This window comes from Chiloscyllium plagiosum, unplaced genomic scaffold (assembly GCF_037043375.1).
Source record: "Chiloscyllium plagiosum isolate Xiang-an unplaced genomic scaffold, Cpla_swu_hap1 HiC_scaffold_22, whole genome shotgun sequence".
In the NCBI taxonomy this organism is placed as follows: domain Eukaryota; kingdom Metazoa; phylum Chordata; class Chondrichthyes; order Orectolobiformes; family Hemiscylliidae; genus Chiloscyllium; species Chiloscyllium plagiosum.
Genome location: NW_028270160.1, coordinates 44,808,978 through 44,835,037, shown reverse-complemented (window position 1 = coordinate 44,835,037; position 26,060 = coordinate 44,808,978). Strand labels below are relative to the sequence as shown.

The window sequence follows — 26,060 nt, the reverse complement described above, 5'->3', positions numbered from 1 at the left end:
TTCCCCCTCGCTCCTCGCTTCCCCCTCGCTCCTCGCTTCCCCCTCGCTCCTCGCTTCCCCCCTCGCTCCTCGCTTCCCCCTCGCTCCTCGCTTCCCCCTCGCTCCTCGCTTCCCCCTCGCTCCTCGCTTCCCCCTCGCTCCTCGTCTCGCTTCCCCCTCGCTCCTCGCTTCCCCCTCGCTCCTCGCTTCCCCCTCGCTCCTCGCTTCCCCCTCGCTCCTCGCTTCCCCCTCGCTCCTCGCTTCCCCCTCGCTCCTCGCTTCCCCCTCGCTCCTCGCTTCCCCCCTCGCTCCTCGCTTCCCCCCTCGCTCCTCGCTTCCCCCCTCGCTCCTCGCTTCCCCCCTCGCTCCTCGCTTCCCCCCTCGCTCCTCGCTTCCCCCCTCGCTCCTCGCTTCCCCCCTCGCTCCTCGCTTCCCCCTCGCTCCTCGCTTCCCCCCTCGCTCCTCGCTTCCCCCCTCGCTCCTCGCTTCCCCCCTCGCTCCTCGCTTCCCCCTCGCTCCTCGCTTCCCCCTCGCTCCTCGCTTCCCCTCTCGCTCCTCGCCTCCCCTCTCGCTCCTCTCCTCTCCTCTCGCTCCGCTCCTCGCCTCCCCTCTCGCTCCTCTCCTCTCCTCCCCTCTCGCTCCTCTCCTCTCCTCCCCTCTCGCTCCTCTCCTCTCCTCCCCTCTCGCTCCTCTCCTCTCCTCCCCTCTCGCTCCTCTCCTCTCCTCCCCTCTCGCTCCTCTCCTCTCCTCCCCTCTCGCTCCTCTCCTCTCCTCCCCTCTCGCTCCTCTCCTCTCCTCCCCTCTCGCTCCTCTCCTCTCCTCCCCTCTCGCTCCTCTCCTCTCCTCCCCTCTCGCTCCTCTCCTCTCCTCCCCTCTCGCTCCTCTCCTCTCCTCCCCTCTCGCTCCTCTCCTCTCCTCCCCTCTCGCTCCTCTCCTCTCCTCCCCTCTCGCTCCTCTCCTCTCCTCCCCTCTCGCTCCTCTCCTCTCCTCCCCTCTCGCTCCTCTCCTCTCCTCCCCTCTCGCTCCTCTCCTCTCCTCCCCTCTCGCTCCTCTCCTCTCCTCCCCTCTCGCTCCTCTCCTCTCCTCCCCTCTCGCTCCTCTCCTCTCCTCCCCTCTCGCTCCTCTCCTCTCCTCCCCTCTCGCTCCTCTCCTCTCCTCCCCTCTCGCTCCTCTCCTCTCCTCCCCTCTCGCTCCTCTCCTCTCCTCCCCTCTCTCTCTCTCTCTCTCTCCACTCTGTCACCCTCTCTCTCTCTCTCTCTCTCTCTCCTCTCCACTCTGTCACACTCCCGCAGATTTTTCAGCTTGTCCTGTCATACAAATAGTCAAAAACAAGACAGGAAGTTCCATTTTATAATGCTTTCATCTTAAAATCATTAGAAATGTCAGCCAGACCTTGACTGAAAGTTCCTATTGGTAACTTTGCGCCATGCTTGGGAGCTTATTAGGAACCATTTCTAAATATGATTTGGCAGGTGTTTGGACTTGGAATGTGTTGTTTATTCTGTTGAATTGGATGGACATTATTCCTCAACAGGACAAGACAAGGTTTTCCCAGACCAACATTAGTCGATGATTTCCATCCTTTTCCAAAAAGTATTAGAATTTAGAATCCTCCAGATGATTTTCATTTAGCTTTCTGAGATTGAATTACACTATTCTATTCCATTCTGGTGATGAATGTGATGTGCAAAGCAATTTCTACTGCAGTTATCAGCTGGTGGTGCTGCTAATTTAAAATGGGAGGTATGAATAAACAGTTGTCCATGATCTGGATTATTTATAACTGCGTTCAGTTGCTTTGGAGTCCATTACAAGATTCAGCTGTCTGCTTTTGGTGTGTTTTATTATCACACTTGCATGCATTTATTCAGAAGACTTGTTGATCAAGTGTAATACTTTAAAAATTCATGACTAGTTTATGATGCAATTTGAAATACTGTAATCAGCTTTAATGTTTCTCAGAGCAGTATTTCCAGTAGATGACATTGAGATTTTTAATATTGCCGACAGCAGTAATTTAAGGAGTCTCCCTCCAAATCTGATCAATAATACTTTAAAACCTAGTGTCCCCATCTGATGCCAATTTGTCTGTCCATCTGATGCCAACTAATGTGTGTATGTATTGTGGACTTGTACACCAACAAATTACCAGCAGCTTCCAGATTTCATGTACAGCTCAAAGTGAAGCTGATATTGAAATGAAGTTTGTGTTGAGTGTGCACAAAATTCATGTTGTTGATTTTTCATCAACACGACTGTAATGTTGATGTGGTATTATATCATGGCCTCAGGTTATTTGTGGCTGAGTACAAACTATTTATAGGATTTCAATATGGCTGTAGAGTAGGGAATTACTTGCATGCTTCCAACCACATCTGATACACAGATGCCTAAAAGGCGCTCAAACTTTGAAGCTTCTGTTCAGTCACATGCTTGCAATTTGCAGTGTCGACACCCATGTTACCACCCCATGAATTAAATGTTTTGCCAAACAGTTGGAAAATTTTTAATCAAATGTGAAAATAGGCCCCTTGGATGATGTTGCACCAATGTTTAATAAAATTTTCATAAGACCAATGAAAGCAGACCACATCCATTCTTTGTTAGCTCCATAAATCTGCAGTGTATAATGTTTTTTGCCTTGCTTTGCTCACTGTAGGATAATGCTGGGTTAGCACTGTCTGGTTATGACTGCTTTCCTTGCTGACCTTCTGAAGTTACTGGCTGGCTTTATCATTCTGTAATATATACATAGCTTACTTGCTGGATTTGCTCACATTTTAAAATGGATTCCATTCAAGTTTGTTTTCAGCTGGAATTAAAATATCGAGTCTGTGATTCTAGCTATTCTAAGTCTGAAGAACATTTAAGTCTCTCCATTTAATGCTTGTGCATCATTTATTCTTATATGGACATTGGGAGAACAGGGCAGTGGAATTATTCTTGGATATTTCAACAAACAGCTGGATAGAGACCTGATTCATTTCAGTGGTTAGATTATGTGCTGTAAAATTCTGAGGGTAAAAAGGTAGTGACCATCTGCTGAGCAGAGAGGATCTGTTCAGGCTGTTCTTGTCTGTTTTAGGCACATGAGAAATTTAGCTGTACAACTCAGATCAATTTTAAGAAACTGCTAACTTAAATATGATAACAGAACTTTTCTAAGGAAAATATTTTATTTTAACAGATATCATGACATTCCCTGTAGTGCTGTTCCCAGTAACTCAGAAGATGTGCAGCGTATAAGGACAAGAACATTGATAGCAAGTAAAACGTAGCTGTGTATTTCTATAGGTCAATAAAGGGCTTGTGCTAGCTACACTGGTTAAGTGCTTATGTATGTCAACCAAGAGGCTGCTACCATCCTGGCACCATCATTTCATGTTAGAGAGTTTGATCAGTGTTTTCTTCAAAGTGTAATACTTGATCTTGAAATGTGACAGGAAGAAAATATGCTCTAGATTTACTGTTGGAGATTTGTAAAGCTCTTTCAATTCATTATTCACAAAATTGTATGGTATTAAGTCTTAAAAATCATAGAATAATTGCAGCACAGAAAGAGGCTGTTCAGGGCATTGTGTCCAAGCTGGGTTTCTGCACGATCAACTCGGCTAGTTCCACTCTCTGCCCTTCTTTATCTTGCAAGTATTTCTGTTTAGGTAATTATCCAATTTCCTTTGGAAAGCCATGATTAAATCCAGCACACACCCAGGCAGTACGTTCCGGATCTTAACTAGATGCATTAACAAACCGTGGTTCTTGATGTTTGAGATTGTGGTGCTGTTGGAGCTTTGTTGATTTGCTGCAGTGCACTCTGTATAGTACACAACATATCCACTGTGCACAGTTCAAGTGGGATGTGCCCTGGATAGTGTTGAACTCCATTTATCCAGGCAGGTCAGAAATAGAAGGGCGAATGCCATGTTCATGGGAATGTCTGAAACTGCGATTTTTTTTTTTTTTTTTTTTTCTTCTTCTTTCTCCCCCACCCATTCTGCTGACCCGAGGCATAGTCCTGACTTGGAACTATATCAATATTCCTTCACTGCTGGCTCAAAATCCTTTGAAGGTCAAGAGGACATCTGTGCTAGCATTTATTGCCCATCTCTCATCGTCCTGAGAAGTCCTTGAAATGCTATAATTCCTGGCATGGAGTGCCACTCGTTGTCGTGTTTGGGAGGGAGTTTCAGGATCCTGATCCAGCATTAGTGAAGGAACAGTGATATAGTCACAGGTCCATCTGCTGTGGAGCTTGGAGGCAAGCTTGAATGTGATGCTGTTCCCATGCTGTCCTTGTCTTTTTAGGTGGCAGAGGTCATGGGTTTGGAAGGTACTTTCAGAGGGACCTTGATGAGTTACTGCAGTGCCTTTTGTAGATGGTATACATTGCTGCTACTGTGTGTCAGTGGTAAAGAGAGTGACGGTTGAAAGTGGAATGAAATGCCTATCAAGATAACAGCTTAGTCCTCAGTGACGATGTGCTGCTTGAATGTTTTCAGAAGTGCACTCATCCAGGCAAGTGGATAGTATTCCATCATACTTCTGACATGTAGATAATGGACCAGCTTTGGGAAAACAGGTGGTGTGCTACACACCACATATTGTTAGTCCCTAACATGCTTTTGTAGCTATGGTATTTATATGGCTAGTCCAGTTCAGTCAATGGTAGACCACAGGATGTTGATAGCAGAGGATTTAGTGATGGATTGTTTTATTTATATATTTTTAAATTCTGTTGTTGGAGATGACCATTGCCTGGTATTTCTGGGGAGTAAATGTTACTTGGCACTTATCAGACAAACCGCAAGTGTTTTTCATATCTTGTTGCATGACGGCACAAACTCCATTGTTGGAGGAAATAACCATTTCTTAGTTATCAGAAAGCACCCTCACTTCTGACCTTAAGATAGAGCGAAGGTAATTGATAAAGGAGTTTAGAGCGAAGGTAATTGATAAAGGAGTTTGGAGGGATTGCGTCCAGGAGGTTACCCTGAAGAACTTCTTGTAGGGGGCTTAAAATTAAAATGATTGGCCTCAACAATCACAATCGCCTTCTTTTGATTCCAAGCAGTGGAGAATTTCCCTGATTTCCATGGGCTTGGCATTTAGGGCAGTCAGCTGTCTGCTGATCTCTGGAATGTAGATCTTTTTGTCCATGTTTGGAGATGGTTGCAATGAAATCTGGAGCTGAGTAGTCCTGGTGAAATTTGAATTGAGCATCAGTGTAATAGTTATTGCTGGGTAAGTGCCACTTGTTAGCATTGTTCACAGCACCTTCTATCAGTTTGCTGAATGTAAAGGTGATAATTGGCCAGATTGAATTTCTCCTGTCCTTTTGTGGACCAGATGTAGCTGGGCAGTTTTCCATAGCTGGGTAAATGCAAGTGTCGTAGCTGTACTGGAACCAGTTGACCAATGGTGAACCTAATTCTAGAGCTTAAGTCTTGACTAATTGGGGAGGCAGTTGCCTAGTGGTATTATCGCTCGACTGTTAATCCAGAAACCTAGAGTAATGTTCTGGGGACCTGGTTTCGAATCCCACCACAGCAGATGGTGGAATTTGAATTCAATTTTTTAAAAAAGGTATCTCAAATTAAGAGTCGATTGATGACTATGAAATCATTGGCAATTGTTGGAAAAACCCATTTGTTTCACAAATGGCTTTTAGGGAAGGAATCTGCCATCCTTGCCTGGTCTGGCCTACATGTGACTCCAGAGCCACAGGAATGTGGTTGACTCTTAACTGCCCTCTGAAATGGTCCAGCAAGCCACTGAGTTGTATCAATCGCTGGAAAATTACAACAATGAAACCAGATGGACCACCTGGCATCACCTTTTGGAACTAGAAAAGACAACGGCAAAATCACAAATAGCCCTGTCGACAATCAGAGTCCTCCTTACCAACATCTGGGGACTAGTGCTGAAATTGGGAGAGCTGTCTCCCAGACTAGTCAAGCAACAGCCTGACATAGTCATTCTTACAGAACCATATCTTACAGAGAACAGCCCAGACACCACCATTACCATCCTTGGGTATGTCCTGTCCCCCCAGCAGGACAGACCCAGCAGAGGTGGTGGCGTGGTGGGATACAGTCGAGATGGAGTTGTCCTGGGAGTCCTTGACATTGACTCTGGACCCCATGAAGTCTCATGGCTTCAGGTTAAACATGGGCAAGACAACCTCTTACTCCACCCTCTTTTGGCTGATGAATCCGTACTCCTCCAGGTTGAACAACATTTTGAGGAAGCACTGAAGGTGGCAAGAGAGCAAAATGTACTCTCGGTGGGGGATTTCCATGTCCACTATCAGCAGTGCTACTGATAAAGCTGGTTGGATCCTAAAGGATATAACTGCTAGGCTGGATCTACAGCAGATGGTGAAGGAACCTACAAGAGGAAAATACATACTTGACCTCATCTTTACTAATCTGCCCGCTGCCGAAGCATCTGACCATGAGAGTGAAGGTAAAAGTGACCACCACACTGTTCTTGTGGAGACAAAGTCCCACCTTCACATTGAGAATAACCTCCATCATGTTGTGTAGCACTATCACCGTGCTAAATGGGACAGACTTCGAACCAATCTAGCAGCTCAAGACTGGGCATCCATGTGCTGTGGGCATCAATAGCAGCAGAACTGTGCTCCAGCACAATCTACAACCTTGTGGCCTGGCATATTCCCGTCTCAACCATTAGCCAGGGTATCAACCCTTTTCAATGGAGAGTGCAGGAGGCCATGCCAAGAGCAGCATCAGCTATACCTAAAAATGAGGGGTCTGCCTGGTGAAGCTACCAAACAGGACTACTTGCATCCCAAATGGCATAAACAGCAAGTGATAGACAGAGCTAAGCGATCCCACAACTAATGGATCAGATCTAAGCTCTGTAGTCCTTCCATATCTAGTCGTGAATGGTGATGGACAATTAAACAACTCACTGAAGGAGGAGGCTGCGTAAATATCCCCATCATCGATGATGGAGGAGCCCAGCACATCAGTCAGTAGTCATGGCACATGTTGGTACCCATGACATGGGTTAAAAAAAATGAAATCCTGCAAACATGAATTTGAAGTGGTGGTAGATTAAAGAGGAAGACTACTAAGGTTGTAATCTCTGCATTACTTCCAGTGCCATATGCTACTGAGTTTAGGAATATGTCATATGAATGCATGGCTAAAGGGATGGTGTAGGAGGGAGGGAGTTTTTGATAATTAGATCATTTGGGATAGTCTCTGGGCTAGGTGGGGTCTGTACCAGCTGGTCTGGCTGCACCCATATTGAAGTGAATCCAATATCCTTGCTGGGAGCTTTGCTTATGTTGCTGGGGAGGTTTTGAACTAGAATGGCAAGGAGATAGGGTACAGCATAGATGTCAAGTTTGGGAGCAAGGTCCAATCAGATATAGCAGGAATGCTAGGACAGTTCAGTTGGCAGACAAGACGTGGACAGCAACAATCACTTGGAAGGTCCAGAAAGTTAAATTGTACCTAATTTAAAGCAAGGAGTTTTAAGGAGTAAAACAGATGAACTTAGAGCATTGGAATATGAAATGGTTGCAGTCACTGAGACATGGTTAAAGGAAGGGCAGGTCTTGCAGTTCAATATTCCAGGATATTGAAGTTTCAGGTGGGATAGTTGGGTGGGGGATGGCGGTGGGTAAGAGAGGTGGGGGCATTTCATTATTGATAAGAGATCATCACTCCAAATAATGAGGGTGGATTCCCTGAAGGCTCTTCTTATGAGGCTATCTGGTTAGAGCTTAGAAGTAAAAGGAGCACGATGCTGGGATTATACTACAGGCCATTAAGTCTAAGGTTATTATAGAAAGAGATAAGGGTGATGCAGAAGTTAAGTGTGTAAATTGGAGGAAGACTGATTTCAATATCTTAGTAAGGATCTGGTAAACATAGATGGGCTCTATTGTGGTAGTGTCCCTGCCCCAGACAGAGACCCACAGGGTTCAAGTCCCACCTATTCCAGAGGAGTGTAATAACATCTCTGAACGGGTTGATTTGAAAAATATAGGTTGAATTTTTAAAAAAATCTAGCAATCGTAGACTGGGCACAGTTACTTGCACATAAATCTACCGTTGGAAAGTGAAAGTCTTTTAAAGGAAGTATAGTGAGAGTTCAGAGTCACTGTGCCCTTTAAGAGTGAAGGGGAAGGGCAGCAACTCCAGCGAACCCTGAATGTCGAGGGATATGGAATTTGAAAAGAAAAAGGAGGAAGGGAGGGTGCAAGAAGAAATAAAAAGAAATTAGGAAGACAAAGAGGGACCATTAAACTCTCTTTAGGCAGATAGGAGTAAGGAAAGCCAAAAGGCTTTTTATAAGTATATTAAGAGCAAGAGGATTATCAGGGAAAGAGTCAAGTGTAATAGAGACCAAAGGGCAATCTGTACTTGGAGCCAGAAGACATGGGTGAGATCTGATGGGTATTTCTCACCTGGATTTTTGGGAGATGAGGGAGGAGATAGTTAATACTTTGCTGCCTGCAGGTGAACTGGAGGATAGCTCCAGGACCACAGCAGGTCTAGGCCAGGTAATACAGACCACTTAGTCTGCTGTCAGTGATAGGGAAATTATTGGAAAAAAAATTCTGATTAATCAATGCTTGGGAAGGCCGGGATTGATCAGGGATAGTCAGGGTGGATTTGTTAGAGGGAGAGTCTATCTGACTAATTTAGTTTTTTAAAGTGACTAAAAATATGATGAATATCTGTTGACATATTGTGCAGTTAATGTGATTTACATGGACTTCAGTAAAGCCTTTGACCAGGTCCCAAATGGAAGTAAGAATCCATGGAATTAAAGGCAAGTTCGCAAACTGGATCCAAAATTGGTGTGCAAATAGACAGCAAAGGGTGATGGAGGATTGTTTTTCATGATTGGAAATCCGAGCAGTTGTGTACCACCGGGATCGGTGCTGGGAGCCTTGCTGTTTATTCAGTGCATTAATGACTTGGATATGAACATAAAGGTATAATTAGTAAGTTCACAGATGGCAGGAAAATTGGTGGTGTTGATAGTGAGGAGGATGGTCTCCGGGTGCAGTTTGATATTGATCAGCTGGTAAATTGGGCAGAGCGATGTCATATGGAACTTAAGCCTGATAATTATGAAGTTATACAGTTTGGGAGATCGAGTAAGGGAAGGATAGACATTATGAATGGTAGTTACCTAGGGTGAACTGAGGAACAAAGGGACTTTGGTGTAGAAGTTGAGAGAATCATAGAATAGAATCCCTCAATACAGATATGGGCCTTTTGACACATTTGAGTCTGCACTGATTCTTTGAAGAGCATCCCAAACAAATCCCCCCCCCCCCCCCCCCACGGCATTATCCCTGCAATTCCGCATGTATCTTGACTAACCCATCTGGCCTGCACATCCCTGAACACCAAGGGGTCATTTAACATGGCAAGTCCACCTAAGCTACACATCTGACTTAAAGATGTTGTCCTATACACTGGTTACGGGAAAAGCCAAAGTCATACTGACTTTAAGAAAAATAAAATTATTTTAAAAAATCATGCAATAATGAGGGACTGAGGCTCAACACTTGCAATGTTAGTTTTCTGGGCTTGAAATGTTGTTTGTTAACTATGATGTAAGCTGTTAAAAAATTGATCCTAATTGATTGTGTAGGGATCAACATTTTCATTAATTTTGCACAAACGTCAAAACCTAGTAATGGTGTTGGTTGTATGTGCAGACTTGCAGCAACAGACCCTGTGGTGAAGCAGAGTGCTTCTGGCTGCCTCTAGGATACCACACTTATCGGCATTGGCAGATACCAGAGTTGCTGATGTGTTTTATATCTAGGGAATACAGGCAGTGATCATTTGGCCATCAGCACAATTACAAATGTTCCTTGCTGACCAGGGAATTTTAAACAAACATGTCAATCCACTCTCACTACAGCCGAAATCGCTTTCCCCTTCCACTTGTCCTGATCCCCTCTTTCTTGCTGCCAGACCTGACTCCACCTTCTCCTGCTTTGGGTCTGACCTGCACAACCCCCACCCACCCCACCGCCAGACCCAAGATATGTCACCCAACCAACCAGCTGATCCAGCTAAAGACCCGATCACGTAAATGGCACCCTAACCACCTGGCACCTAACAGACATGCTTAACCTTTCACGGGTTGTGATGATGGATCTTTAAAGAGCAGAATATGGCAGCTGGTTGCTGTGAGAAAGAGGGTTGTGGATGTAGGTTTGCTCGCTGAGCTGGAAGGTTCATGTTCAGAAGCTTCGTCTGGAGGTTCCCTGAAGATGTTACCTAGTATGGTGATGAAGCCTCTGAAAACAAACCTTCCAGCTCAGTGAGCAAACCTACATCCAGAACCTCAACCTGAGCTACAAATCTTCTCAAAGCTTGCTAAAAAGAGGATTGCTCAGAGATATGGGGGAGCTGTCTGAATGGAAGATTGGCTTCACGTTTCTGCAGAGTCCTGATCAGAATGTCCTGTTAGAAAGGTGGAGGAGAGATGGAATGGCAATCTCTCAAAATGCTACTCCTTGAAAAATCTGGCTCCTTGTGTTTTAAACTTATCATCCTATAAGAAATGTTTTCACAACATAATCCATGCAGATACACTGAAACTTATGTGAGCTGCTGATTGCTAAAGAGGTCTCGCAAACTAGCATTTGCACAGAACTTGCTTGTGGTAAATGCTGCTATTAAAATACCTTTTCATTAGTGCTGTGGCACATTACTGTCTTTTCAGAGGATGCTGAATGTGCTGGACAAAATTTTCGGCTGGCAACTCAAACCAAGTTGCCCAGATTTTTTGAAAATGAGTTTCATTGTAAAATAATTGATAACATTGTTCATTGTGGTTCCTGTTTCAGAGATAGTTGGATTAAACACCACCTGAATAGGAATCTGGTGCTGAATGTGATATACCTGCAGTTCCAACTATGGAGTTCTTGAAAATGTCAGTTGTGCCAGTGGGGCACAATGTTCTTGTCAATAGTTGCTTGTCTTGGTTAGTCCCACTTGTCCAAGTCTGGGATTCACTGCTAGGGCTAATGTCATGTATTGGGCTTATTGAATGTAATAGAGGGCAGCATGTGTTCTTGCCTGAGAATTGGTAGGTCTGCTTCCTCTTAAGTACTGGGCAGAAAGAGGGGCTTAGCTCAAACCTGGTACAAGTTGTACCAAATGGGTTGAAGGGAATGGATAGTGACGAAAAGATGCGAATGATAATGACTGGGCAAGTGTGTGACAATGAAGTCAAGAAAAAAATTGAAGTGGATGTGGAACTGAATGGTACTAAAAGGGACAAAAGGTGGGAGCAAGCAAGAACAGTGCTTTAGGGTAGGAGAGGGAGAGTACGTGCATTCCCTGAGGTGTATCAGGAGGAATAGGAATGTAGTGTTGAAGTTAGGGAACATGAACTGAGAATGTTGAAGGAGAATGTACATTACTGTGAAAAGTGGGATGGAATTTAGAAAGTATATACACTGTCCTCAGGAGCAAGGGTTGAGGTGTTTAGAGTGACTTTTTCAATAGAATTGCTTTGTGGTGGAGTGATTTTTAACTTTACAGCTTCCAATGCCATTTCACTTATATTTTTCTTCAGAAATTAAAATGAAAAATTAGGAGATATAAAACTACTTAAATCTGAGCTTAATTTCAAGGTTAAAAATTAAAACTGTTTGAAGGGCGGGGTGCTTCTTCAGTTTTTAGAATTGCACCACCAATTTTAAGTCAACATTTAGATTTTTTTTTCCAGGTTGTTATGTATTCATGGCCTTGCCTTTTAATACAAATGAAGGAACGACTATGTAATGATCCCTCATTTTTACATGTTGGCAATCTGATTAGGCACATGAATAATGCAAAATGGCTGCAGAATTTAGAAACATTTCCCATTTGAAAAAGGGAAGGTTCAGAAATAAAATTAGAGAAAGTATTCATGACAAACTTCAATGTATTTAGTATGGTCATTTGAGACTATAATTTCTGATAGCATTTGAAAACAAATTTGGAAAGGTGAAAAAATGGTTCAAATGTAAATGGTGAAACTACGGACATGTGGGCATTGATGGCAAGGCCACAGTTTATTGTCCATCCTTGAGATGGCACTGGTGATACCACTTCTTTAGGTGCTGTAGTCCATGTGATACAAGTCCAGCCATAATGCAGACTGGGAGAGAGGTGCAGGACTTTGAACTGGAAGCTACAATGAAAGGGTGGTGCTACAATCCCAAGTTGGGATGGTGTGTGACTTGGCAGCAGCAGCAGTTTACTGCACCAGCGATAAGTTTGGAGTTGGGCAAAGTCCTGAACAAATGTTTAATTGAGGAATGAGAGAAATTATGACTATTTCCTAGACCACTGATGTCTTTTTGGGGCTCTGTTCATTTCTAAGATTGAGTTATTATCTTGGGTTTATGCTAGTTTTTGGAGCTGTTTGTCAGCCTTTGCTTGTTTTCTAGGTTTACTTGTTGAGTTCTCCCTTTTCATTTTGATTATGGAAATTGGAGAATAGAGTTAATATCTATGCTTACTGCTGGTTAGTTGTTGGTGACTATCACAATAGGAACTGGTTACAGTTTAAGTATTCAAGTGATCACTATGATGAAAATGAAGAAATTTAGTTTAAATATATGTTGTGATCTCCGTTAAGCTGAAACCAGGTTCTGGAATTGATTTCCATGAAGATGGAATAGCAAACTGTAGCAATGTAAAGTGCAGCTAATTAAAATGTAGGCCTGGCTGCTTTCTGGGATCGTGCTGGGCCAGTCTGGATTACTGACAAAAACTGCCGGATCATGTGGTTTTTTGACACATTTTGAATTACTGTAAGGGCTGTTGCTATATTTTCTGTGCATTGATGCAAAAATTTTAAATCAAATGAACTAATCAAAGCAATCTGTTTAGCACCTGAGGTTTTCCACAAAACCATTTATTACAACTCGGCGGATGGCTTTAACGATTATTGGATGGAATATTCCTTTGTTTTATTTGTTCTACTGAAGGGACACGGTCTTTCTCGTTGAACATAAATTTAATGAATGCCTGTGATGTACATTAAATATATCTTCATGCTGCGAAAGATTTCCTTGTGTCCATATTATACTTGGCTGACTAAATGACAAAACTGTGCCTAAAATGCTTTTCCTCGAAGAATTTCTTGTAAATGAAATGCCATTTAGAATGCCAAGACTTGGTGTCACATGACTTCCAAATTGTTGTTTTTATACTTGTTTTATTCTTCAGATACTCCTTTCATTGTACGTATGGGGAAGGATTTGGGAGAATAGCTTGTGGTTGACATGCTGTTAGGGTTTCATTAACCTAACAAGATAGCGTGGGGACTCCCGAATGGCCTAATTTGAATTTCTGTCGTCTTCTCCTCTGGTCTTATTGCCCTATTTTCAGATTTCATCTTTTACCATAAAATGTGCAGTGGGGTTTGAATTGCCACTTTTATTTTTATCACAATTATTTTCTTCCATTTATTCCTGTAATACGTATCGACATTCTCCTATATCTCATTCATATTCTCATTATTTGCATAAGAGTCTTGGCTGTAAAATTATTGAGGCTATTTGGCCACTGCAGCTGAGTTCTGGCCTAAATTTTGATGTTTTCTTGCCCGTTTCTTCAGAAGGAGCTGCTGGATCACAATCAATTGTTCACATTTTCCTTCCTGAACTCTGTGGTGCAGACACTTGTTTGTAGCAGTCCTGTTGCTACGTTGGCTGAAATCCGGATTGGTTAAAAATCATAACCAAAACCATCATGTTCTGAAACATAGCATCTAGGAACAAAGAAACAGGAGTAGGCTGTTAGATGTTACTGGTCAGGCCGAACACAGAAAAGTGAACAGGTTGACACAGATTGGCTCAAAGATCCATAGTTGAATTTTCAATTTGTTTCTTTGTAATTGTTGCTTGTCCTGTTCAGTGTTTCCAGCATTTCCCATTTTCCTATGAGTACTGCACTTTTTGCTTTTGACCATTCTGTACACCCTGCACCTATTCACCGGATAGACATGGCCGACCAAAGACCTTTAGACGTGACACATTTTTTTAAAATTGCAAAAGCAACATTATCATTGAAAGGATTGATATGGCATTTGCCAGGCAGAAGTGAGTCAATTGGTTGTTGCTTTTCTAAATGTACAACTTGAATATTCTCTATGAAATGCTTGCTTAGTCATAGGGAGTGAAGCACAAATGCTTTCATTATCTGTGGAAGAAATGTTTGTCCATCTTGGGTTTAAATTTTATTAATCAAGAGTCTCAAAGGGATATGAGCCCAAGGCAGGCATATGGAGCTAGGCCACAGATCAGCCATGATCTTATTGAATGGCAGAGCAGGATTAAGGGGCTGAATGGCCTACTCCTGTTTCTTTGTTCCGAGATGCTGTATTTCTTAAATTATTCATTTATTTCACTTATTTTCAGGTCAATGAAGACCAGTGGTATCATTTAAGATAGGATAATGTTAGTAATCTATACACTGGATATATTATGACAGACATCTTTACTGTTTGTAAGCTGAGAAGGCACGCAGATAACTATTGAAAGATTGTCTAAGATGCTTGGTCATTCATTAAATTACTAAACATTTTTTTAAAAATTAAATTTACCTTCAATCACTAGTTGGACAAATTGTAGATGAATTCCATTGTGTAGCATCTGTAGCAAAGCAAATTTTGCAGTTGTTAACTTATCTCCTTTAGCTTTGATCATGTAAATTATGAGGGGCATGGATAGGGTAAATAGACAAAGTCTTTTCCCTGGGGTTGGGGAGTCCAGAACTAGAGGGCATAGGTTTGGGGTGAGAGGGGAAAGATATAAAAGAGACCTATGGGGCAACTTTTTCACGCAGAGGGTGGTAACGGTATGGAATGAGCTGCCAGAGGATGTGGTGGAGGCTGGTACAATTGCAACATTTAAAAGGCATTTGGATGGATATATGAATAGGAAGGGTTTGGAGGGATATAGGCCGGGTGCTGGCAGATGGGACTAGATTGGCATGGATGGGTTGGACCAAAGGGTCTGTTTCCATGCTGTACATCTCTATGACTTTATTGTCAATCTCATGATTTTAGTCAAACTGATTTTATTAACTAAGCCCCAGATCACACTCAACTAATCATTCTAAAAAGTCCTGAATCAGGATAATAACTTATTATGTGCTTCTCAAATAGAAGAGGGAAGGAAAGAAGTGAAATATCTTTGGAACCGGATCTTAACACTTTACCTGTAGAACCAGGTGTTCCTTATAATTGTGCTTTAATAAACCTGAAGGAGCAAGTAATGCAAACAACACAAATATATTCTTTTGATTTCCACATAAGATGAGTTCACAGTCTGCCCCAGATATTGGAGTGGTATAGAACCTTATCAGTACTTTTAAAACGCTGGAGGATAAACTCTATTTCCTAATTAGAGTTCTTAAAAGCTTCAAGATACAAGCGATGTTAACAAAATATGAATTTATTCTGTCACTTGCTCGTCTTGAGATGGTGCTAATAGGTTGCCAATTTAAGTTGCACAGCCAGTGGCAGTGAAGGAACAACAATGTCCCAGAATGTTGTGTGGTTTGGAAAACACCTTGTAAGTGATGTTGCATCTGTCCTTTTAACCCATAGAAGTGCTGGATTCGTTGCTCTAAAGTATTTTTTTTGCTTTATTTTTGTTAAAAAAAATACTTTTCTGCGATGTATACCCACAAGTCACTGGATCAATGGACTTTTAGTAAGTGGACTTGTGCCAATCCAGCAAATGACTTCATCTGCAGTTTTGTTGCTGCTGCATCCTTCCATGAAGAGAAGAATATTTCATCATGTGATTAAATAGACAGACTTTGAAGAGCCAGAAGGTAAGTCCGTCACCAAAAAATACCCAGCCTGGTGACATGCTGTCATAGCTTGGTGTCTAACTGGCTGTCTGATTGAGTTACTGATTAGCATTGCTCACATTTCAATTGACAGAAATCAAATGGGTTGAATATAGGTGGTGAAATGGTGCAGGTTAACTGCCAGGAGAATCTGTCAATTAAAAAACAAATTGCTCATTAGTAGATTACAAATAGCAGTTGTGGTGATATCTAAATATATCTTTATATATCTAAATATTTGTTTTTTACATATCTAAAAAATATTTTAGCTGCGTCATCTGTGTTTGACAATGTTATTAAAAATGTAATATGTTTGAGAACCTAATGCCATGGATATTCTGTACATAAAATTAGATATGTTTAATATATGAAGAGTCCCTCCCATAATTTTGGGAAGGGTAGAAGTTGACTCTTAACGCACCAGTCATTTGGTATTACCCTGAACAACAATTGAACAACTGAAATTATGTTTTGAAGTAAGTCCATCTGACTGGGTCAAGTTGGTGGTTGAGTCCGAATTTGAGCTACAAATTTTTTTATATTTGGAGGAGGTAATTTCTCTTGTTAGGGTTTGGAGTTTTTTTTATTTACAACTTTGAAATTCAACTTTTTACAACCAACATTGTGATATATTTGTGTCCTTGCAACCTGGGCTTCATTTTTAACCTGGCATTGGAAAACAACTTTTAAGTTTATTAAAATGTTGCTGAGGTAAAAACCTTCATTCTCTGAGCTTGATAATCCTGATTGCATGTTGACTAAAGTTGGGGGTATTGTAAAAAAAAATATATTGTGCATTTATTCAGCAAATCTGCTTTATCTTGGATGAAACTTGTAGAAAAAGTAAATGTTGAATGAGAAATTCTCACTCAGATTTCTTCTACATTCCACTTCGTTTAGAGTTTTTAAACGTCTGCTGTCTTTTTATCCTTTCTCTTTGATATTTTGCAGTAAGCTTTCTCTAGCTAGAAGGGAGGGTGGAACTCCTGCAATTATCTCTTTGTGATGGAAAACTGAGAAAAGTAGAAGAGGTGGTTGAGAAGAAACCAAATCAGCACAAACTCGACTGAAATTTAGCTTTTTGTGTTCCTGACCTTTGGGTGGACTGTAAAATTACTGTGCTGACCAGAAGAATTGAGCAGATTTCAATGATGATTACTGGACCTCAATTAATGTCAGTGTATTTTGACTATATAGTAGACCACAACTCCAAATCTCTGCAGTGTTTTTGGTCCCCAAATGATATAATATGAGACAACTTATGTGTAAATTTAATAGTAATGTAATGTTACACTGAAGTAAAGTGTTGACTGGCTTTGAGAGATTAACATTTGCATCGTAGTTTCTAACCTCTGAAATGATCTGAATACTGAAACAATAGAATTGACCAAATTGATTCTCCGTTACATCCAAAAACACACAACAGAATTACAATGTATGGTCAACCTAGACCTACTGCTTCCAAGGCAGGTATTGCTCAAGTCTTCAGCCCCTTGCTCATTACCATGTGGGTAGTCAGCATTAACTAAGCAGTTGAGCAGCTGCATGCCTTCGTAGAGGGTCAAGAACTGAAAAGTAAGCAACAATTAAATCTAGTTCAGGATCTTCAGGAGGGCATAGATTTGTAAGCAGCATGCGCAGGCAAGTGACCAAACAATGAATGACTGGAAAAATAGGATGGTGCATCATGGCTGCAGCAGATACTGGTTGTCAACTCATAACTGATTCTGATGGGGAAAAGACATAAGAATCCACACCATGGGAGAGGCTCCTAGATTTTGTATTACTGGATGAAAGCTTTGGTCAAGAAGCTATAAAGGAGGAGAGATGTGCTATCCATAAGATACTACAAAGCCCTCTAGAGAAATTTGAAGACCCTCAGACTGGATAGGTATGACTGTCAGTATGAAGAGTCAAAGCTATTGACCTGGATATAGGGCCATAAGACATTCAGTGAGCATTCATAAGAAGTCAAGGACATACTGTCAACTGCATCACTTTGTGTATAACTATAACAATTTTAGATTAGAGCAGTGCTGGAAAAGCACCGCAGTTCAGCCAGCATCTGAGGAGCAGGAAAATCGACGTTTTGGGCAAAAGCCCTTCATCAGGAATAGAGGCAGGGAGCTTGCAGGCTGGAGAGATAAATGAGAGGAGAGTGGGGGTGGGGATAAAGTAGCATTGAATACAATAGATGAATGGGGTGGGGATGGAAGTGATAGGTCAGGGAGGAGGGTGGGTTGACAGGAAGAATGCGTGATAGCCCAGTCCCACTACACCACCAGTTGGTCCAATAGTATAAATGTGTCAATTCAATTGCCAAAATGGCCCATTGATCCACAACAAAAGACTTTTTTCACGATGTTTCTTTCGTAACTAGAAATAATCCATTTATAGCAAACAATATTTATTCTTAAAGCAAGTGGAAAGCACTGATTAATGTCTATGTTGGGAAATAAAACTTGACCTCCGTTAATCCCAAACAAAGACACTAAAAATAACAAAGCTGATACTGTTTTTTTTTTGGGGACAAAAACAAAATGGAGAAAGCAACTCCTGTTGGCCAAGGGGCTGGATGTGAAGGATGAAAGACGATGACTTCGCCCATTCACTGAACTTCCTGTTGATGAAGTCGAATTGCAGGCAGCCATAGACTGATGGTAGAACTATAGTTCTGAATGCACTGAACCTGGATATCAGTCTTTAGAATGTAGTCAGTCCAGCTTTTAAGGTTTCTTTTAAGGTAGTTATAAATACTGATATTTGGAAACTCTTATCAGATTCACAAGCCCTTCTACTGGGAACAGCGCATGAGGAGAGAGGCTTTCAGCCTCCAGAATGTCTTGCTAACTGAATCCTGGGTCTGTAAAACAGAATTTTAAGTCCAGATTCTGGCAAGCATTAGCATAGAGGATTGTAAGTCATATTTCCTTGAGGACTTTGCTGGGCTATTTTCTCAAAGCCACTTGATTTTTCTTTCAACAATAGGTGGCTAACACCTGCAATTTGTTGACTCTGCTCCTTCATGAGACTGTTTTAACCCAGAAAATATGCAAACTATTCCATATCATCCAATTTTTCCATGTGATCCGAAAATATGAATGTGTTTCACTAATGCTCACCACCCCTCATTCCCATTTTTCAACCATCAGTAATGTCTTCTCATACAGAACTGGCTCAAAGGTAGAAGACAGAGGGTGATGGTGGAGGATTGTTTTTCAGACTGGAGGCCTGTGACCAGTGGAGTGCCACAAGGATCGGTAGAGGATCCACTACTTTTCATCATTTATATAAATGATTTGGATGTGAGCACAAGAGGTATAGTTAGTAAGTTTGCTGATGACACCAAATTGGCGGTGTAGTGGACAGTGAGGAAGGTTACCTTTAGATTACAACGGGATCTTGATCAAATGAGACAATGGGCTAAGAAGTGGCAGATGGAATTTAATCAAGGTAAATGCGAGGTGCTGCATTTTGGGAAAGCAAATCTTAGCAGGATTATACACTTAATGGTAAGGTCCTAGGGAGTGTTGCTGAACTAAGAGACAATGGTGTGCAGGTTCATAGCTCCTTGAAAGTAGAGTCGCAGGTAGACAGGATAGTGAAGGCGGCATTTGGTATGCTTTCCTTTATTGGTCAGGGTATTGAGTACAGGAGTTGTGAAGTCACGTTGCAGCTGTACAGGACATTGGTTCAGCCACTTTTGGAATATTGCATGTAGTTCTGGTCTCCTTCCTATCGGGAGGATGTTGTGAAATTTGAAGGGCTTCAGAAAAGATTTACAAGGATGTTGCCAAGGTTGGAGGATTTGAGCTATAGGGAGAGGTTGACTAGGCTGGGGCTGTCTCCCCTGGACCATCAGAGGCTGAGGGGTGACCTTCTAGAGGTTTATAAAATCATGAGCGGCATGGATAGGGTAAATGGGCAAAGTCTTTTCCCTGGGGTCGGGGAGTCCAGAACTAGAGGGCATAGGTTTAGGGTGAGAGGGGAAAGATATAAAAGAGACCTACGGGGCACCGATTTCACAGAGGGTGGTATGTGTATGGAATGAGCTGCCAGAGGAAGTGGTGGAGGCCAGTACAATTACAACGTTTAAAAGGCATTAACTTTATTTGTGCCTCTTAGTTAACATTGATCATTTGAACTCCTCATGTTCTTAACATTGCTGCAAGCCTCACACCTCTATCATGTACATACTTCCAACCTTTCAGTGACAGTACCAACATTATCTGAACAGATTGTGCCACACTAACTGACCCACTTTCTTTGTCTTGCAAGACAAGGTAACTGGGAGTGGCAGGTGCTAACCAGCAGAAGGCATGCCTTTATTCTTTTGTTGAAGACAATGCTGACCATCATTTGAGCAGCCAATGCTAAGATCAGTGGAAGGTCTGAGCCCCTATGCGGATGACTGTATGCTCATACTTGGTCCTCTTGTTTTACAATCTCTTCTAATTTGCAAATGGTGCCAATGTGCACCTCTTTGTTTTCACTCTTTACTTCATCACATCCCTATCTGTGCATATTTCTCTGTTCAGGTACTCAAAACTGCAACTTGCCCAGTAGTGGTGGTAAGATAAGAAGATGATGATGGAGAAACACCATCACTTGACCTTGCTTCTCAACAGCTACCAGATCCTGACAGTGAGGTTTGAAGGGTACTTGAGGCAGGAGCCTCGTAAAGTAATAGTTTGTCATTAGGCAGGAGCAGTTTTCAGCCAGGGCAAGGCTAGTGTAGGTGCCAGTTTCTGGGAGCGCAGGATCACATGAGCTGCAGATTCAGTTAAGCAGTTTGGAGCAATGTACAGAAGAAGCCTATTGGGTATGTTGCAGTCCGCCACAATCTATCTATTCTGTGTACTTCCATTGGACACTAGTTGCTGGGTGTCTAAATTTTGCACTTCAAATATTTCAACCACATGGTAAAGTTTTTGAAAGGTGGTAGATTGTTGATAAATGTCCAAAGCAACAGAATATGTGACTACAGAAGTAATACAGGTCAGACTGCACATCAAGTACTTTGTATATATAAATAAATACTGTGGTCTCTGTACTACTCATTGCAAGTCCCTTCTAAAGCAGAAGGTTTCAAAGTTGCACAATCCTGAGTCCTCTGAGTGATGGCACTGGATGGGTGGGTGCAAGGGTGGGGAGAGGTGGGGGTGAAGAGATTTTTTAAAAATCCCCGAAAAGGCAACTCTTCATTTATAACCATGCCCCCTTGTTCTGGACTGACCCACAGTGGAAATGTTATTTTCATGTTCACCTTGTTGAGACTATTCTGGATCTTACACACTTCAAACAAGTGCCCCCTCATTCTGCTAAATTTTGGAGGAAAAACAAGCCCAGCCCCCAACATATCTGCATACTCGCTACAGGTACCAATCTAGTAAACTTCCCCTGAATTGCCTCTAGTGCATTTCCATCCTTAAATAAGGAGCCCAAACTGCACACCATATCTGAGACATGATCTCAACAATGCCTCATATAACTGAAGCACATTGTTCTTGTATGTTCAATCCCTCTAGTAATAAAGGATAGCGTCCCATTAGCATTCTTCATTATGCTGTACCTGCATGCTAACTTTGAGATTCATGCACTGGATCACCACCTGGCACTCTGCTCCATTTAAGTAATACACTCCTGCCAGATTGAATAACTTTACATTTTCACACATTACTCTCCTTCTGTCAAAGTTTTGTCCACTCACTCAACCTATGTTCTGCTATAACCTCCTTATGTATTTCTTACAACATATTTTCCTACCTATTTTGATGTCATGATTTGGAGATGCCGGTGTTGGACTGGGGTATACAAAGGTAAAAAATCACACAACACCAGGCTAGTCCAACAGGTTGAATTGGAAGCACCAGCTTTTAGATCGCTGTTTCAGGTGGTTGTGTAAGTCGCATTTGTAAGACACAGCCTTTATAGCAAAAGTTTACAGTGTGATGTAACTGAAATTATACATTGAAAAATACCTTGATTGTTTGTTAAGTCTTTCATCTGTTAGAATACCATGGTAGTTTCACTTCTTTCTTTTGTAAATCACACAACCTCTTTTTAAAAAAAAGTTACATTCTCAGGTTAACTGTAACAATTGGTGTCAGCCAGATAATATGTTGAAGGTGTTAGCCCCATGTGTTCCCTGTCTGTGCCATAATGTTTAGTCTGATTCTAATCTTAAAAAGTGAGTTAACAGAGTCTTACATGGATTCATGCAGTTTTTGAGCAAAGTACAATGTAAACTCTGCAAGTACAAATTTACCCCACAAACTTATATGTATATATATGTGTGTGTGTGTGTGTCTCTGCCTGTCTGTCTGGGGTGGGGGGGTTGTGAGTGAGAGGGTGCATGATTTGGATGCGAGCATAAGAGGTACAGTTAGTAAGTTTGCAGATGATACCAAAATTGGAGGTGTAGTGGACAGCGAAGAGGGTTACCTCAGATTACAACAGGATCTGGACCAGATGGGCCCATGGGCTGAGAAGTGGCAGATGGAGTTTAATTCAGATAAATGAGAGGTGCTGCATTTTGTGAAAGCAAATCTTAGCAGGACTTATACACTTAATGGTAAGGTCCTAGGGAGTGTCGCTGAACAGAGACCTGGGAGCGCAGGTTCATAGCTCCTTGAAAGGGGAGTCGCTGATAGATAGGGTAGTGAAGAAGGCGTTTCGTATGCTTTCGTTTATTGGTCAGAGTATTGAGTACAGGAGTTGGGAGGTCCTGTTGTGGCTGTACAGGACATTGGTTAGGCCCCTGTTGAAATATTGCATGCAATTCTAGTCTCCTTCCTATCGGAAAGATGTTGTGAAACTTGAAAGAGTTCAGAAAAGATTTACAAGGATGTTGCTAGGGTTGGAGGATTTGAGCTACAGGGAGAGGCTGAACAGGCTGGGGCTGTTTTCCCTGGAGTGTCGGAGGCTGAGGGGGTGACCTTATAGAGGTTTACAGAATTGAGGGGCATGGATAGGATAAATAGACAAAGTCTTTTCCCTGGGGTCGGGGGGGTCCAGAACTAGAGGGCATCGGTTCAGGGTGAGAGGGGAAAGATATAAAAGAGGCCCACGGGACAACTCTTTCACGCAGAGGGTGGTACGTGTATGGAATGAGCTGCCAGAGGAAGTGGTGGAGGCTGGTACAATTGCAACATTTAAGAGGCATTTGGATGGGTATATGAATAGGAAGGGTTTGGAGGGATATGGGCCGGGTGCTGGCAGGTGGGACTAGATTGGGTTGGGATATCTGGTCTGCATGGACGGGTTGGACTGAAGGGCCTGTTTCCATGCTGTACATCTCTATGACTCTATGAGAGTGTATGTGTGTGAGTGTAAAATGGTCTAAGTCTGTGAGAGGATGCATGTGAGTGTAAGAGTGTGTGCACTTGTCTGTGTATGTGTGTGTATGTATAGGAGTGTCTGTGTGTGTGCATAGTGCAATGGTGGTCACCTGTATTGTGACATGAACCCAAGGTACCGGTAGAAGCAAGATGGATTAATGAAAGTGAATTTCATTTTTTTTTTTTGAGGATGTAACTAGTAAAATGAATAAATGGATATAATGTCATTAGATTTTCAAAAGCACTTGAGAAGTCACACAAGAGGTTATTGATCATAATTAGGACCCATGGGTTTTGATAATATACTGCTGTGGATTGGGGATTGATTTTAATGGACAGACGGTGTGTAAGAATAAATTGGACATTTTATGTGCTAACAGGTTCTAACTAATGAGGTCTTATTGGGTGAGTCCTTGGGCATCAGTTATTTACAATCTACATGAATTACTTAAATCAGGGGAGTGGGTGGGGGGGAGGTGTTTGTATCAACAGCAAATTTTAAATACTTTAAAATGGGAAAGTAAATGGAGATGCTAAGTTGTGATCTGGTTGAATAGTGGAGCTGACTCGAGGGATTTAATGATCAACTCCACTATGTTCTTATGTTCGTTATCTCTGTCTGGGACGAGTACTTTGGGTCAGTAAAGATGTAAAGTTGGACATATCCTCTGTTCCTGCCTCCTGTTCTACGTCTTGTGTCTCATTGACAGCAGGAAGAGAAGGATAAGGTTAAAATTGTTGAGACGAGCTTTAACATCACCATTTGCAGAACAATAAAATACACTAGTATGCCTGCAGAAAGGTTGTCTGAGCTATTGGAGCATGAGTAGATGAAGTAATGTCTTACCAGAACGTACCCACATCTGACACACCGCCACGTTTTGCTGCATCCAGCTCCCTGCCTTCTCGGGAGCTTCATTGCATTAAGCATTAGTGTTTGCTGTTAGACTGAGATAGAGGCCTGAAAATGAATTTTTCCTCTGACAGCATAGCAGCTGAAGATTAGTTTGGGGCATTTATGGAACAAAAAGGCCAGATGGTCCTTCCTAGCTATACTTGTGCAATCTGGAAACTGATTTTTAAAAATTAACTTATACATTATTTTTAGAAGAAGCAATTTCAAGCATGCACTTAAATTTGAGGAACTGTTTCAGTTTAAATCCAATGAATAGTAAAGTTCTATCCTTTCTAAAAGAAAAGAATAAATTTTAGAATGTATTAGTAGCCCTGTCTTTGATTTTTTTCTTTTAAAAATATTGTTAGACTTTTTGACCTCCAGTCACCTCTGGATTGTCCTTTGTGTAAACCTCATTGGTTCAACAACCATTGCCATTAAGCTAATCCACAATTGCCTAATTTACCTCCTAGTCCTTGCTAACCTTACTTGCTCTCCTTTCCTGATCTGTCTACGGCCTTGCCTCACGCAATCTCTCTCACACTTTCTAACTCCACATTATAACCGATAGCCTACAGACTACTTTCACAGTAAATCTAGTGCATCCTCACTTCCTGGTAATCATCACTTAGGTGACAAGTTTCTATCATTTTGCCTCTTAATACTGTTTTCCTTGATACTCTTTCCTGCTTTTAGAACATTTTAAGCCAATAAGTTGGACTGGACCATTAACCAGCTTATTAATTCTGGGTCGTACTGTTTGAATTTTCTTAAAATACCTTGGGGCGAGTTATGAAAATGTAAATTATTGCAGTATTTGCTTCAGCAATAGATTTATTGCTTTTGTTTTTTTTTTACACCCTCATAGGCTATGCCTTCCTTCTATTTCAAGAGGAAAGCTCTGTGCAAGCTTTGATAGATGCATGTATTGAGGAAGATGGAAAGCTATACCTGTGTGTTTCCAGCCCCACTATCAAGGACAAACCGGTAAATGGATCTGCAGCTTGCTTCTGCTCACCATCTGTTCTCTTTGTCATTTCATGAGCCATCAAACCTGGGAATTATTTAGCTATCTGCTCCTCCATCACCTATCTCTCCTCCCATCCTTCTGTTAAATTCAAATACGTGCTGTATCATATTGATTATCTATATTTACTGATGGATCTTACTTTCTGTAAAATCTGAAGACTGGATCTTGAGGATTGGTTAATAAATGGTGAACTGCATAATTAAATTTTTGTTGATTTCGGAGCAATAAGCAAATACAAAGCAGCTTGGCATTTGTTTCCTGCAGGTGATCACTGTATTTTTTTTGTTGACTAATTGTGTTCTGCTTTCTACAAAATAAAAGGAAGTACTCAATGATTGCAGATTTTTGTTATCACTGCAGCTTTATCACATTTTTGTACCGCAGGAGTTTTGTATTGATGTAAACCCAATAATTTAGTACAAAGTACGCATGCTTTCACGGGCAAATGCTTATTATGTTCATTTTTTTTGAAAAAATGGCAATGCATTGTTCTCTGTTTCATGCTGACTGACTCATTTACAAATTAAACAATGTAAATTGAAATTGGAGCCTGTTATTACAATGTTCATACTTAGGATGCTTGAGTTTTTAAATCCAAATGGTATCCAAAATTGATTCAGCAAAACTTTGTTTCTTTTAAAGGTTCAAATTCGACCGTGGAACCTGAGTGACAGTGATTTTGTGATGGATGGTTCCCAACCTCTGGATCCCAGGAAGACTATCTTTGTGGGAGGAGTTCCCAGACCTCTTCGAGCTGGTAAGTAAAGATGAAGCAAGTTCCCAGCAAACTAGTTTGTTCTCTGAAATTTAGAATGTGAATTTCAGAACACTTTTTTGTCTGTATGCAACTCCTGGTGCTTAGTTTGAATATGATGATGTGTTGTCCTGATATTATCTATGCAGACATGCCAAGTTACTACTTAGAGAGAAAGTGAGGGCTGCAGATG

The 26,060-nt window shown here is 41.7% G+C and overlaps 1 protein-coding gene across 1 annotated transcript in view; it reads left to right on the top strand.

The window, feature by feature from the left end:
* cpeb3 (cytoplasmic polyadenylation element binding protein 3) overlaps positions 1-26,060 on the top strand; it is a 119,887-nt gene that overhangs the window by 73,281 nt on the left and 20,546 nt on the right. Inside the window, 2 exon segments of the mRNA XM_087998999.1 lie at positions 24,952-25,070; positions 25,756-25,870. Of these exon segments, the coding sequence (XP_087855125.1) occupies positions 24,952-25,070; positions 25,756-25,870 (234 nt within the window).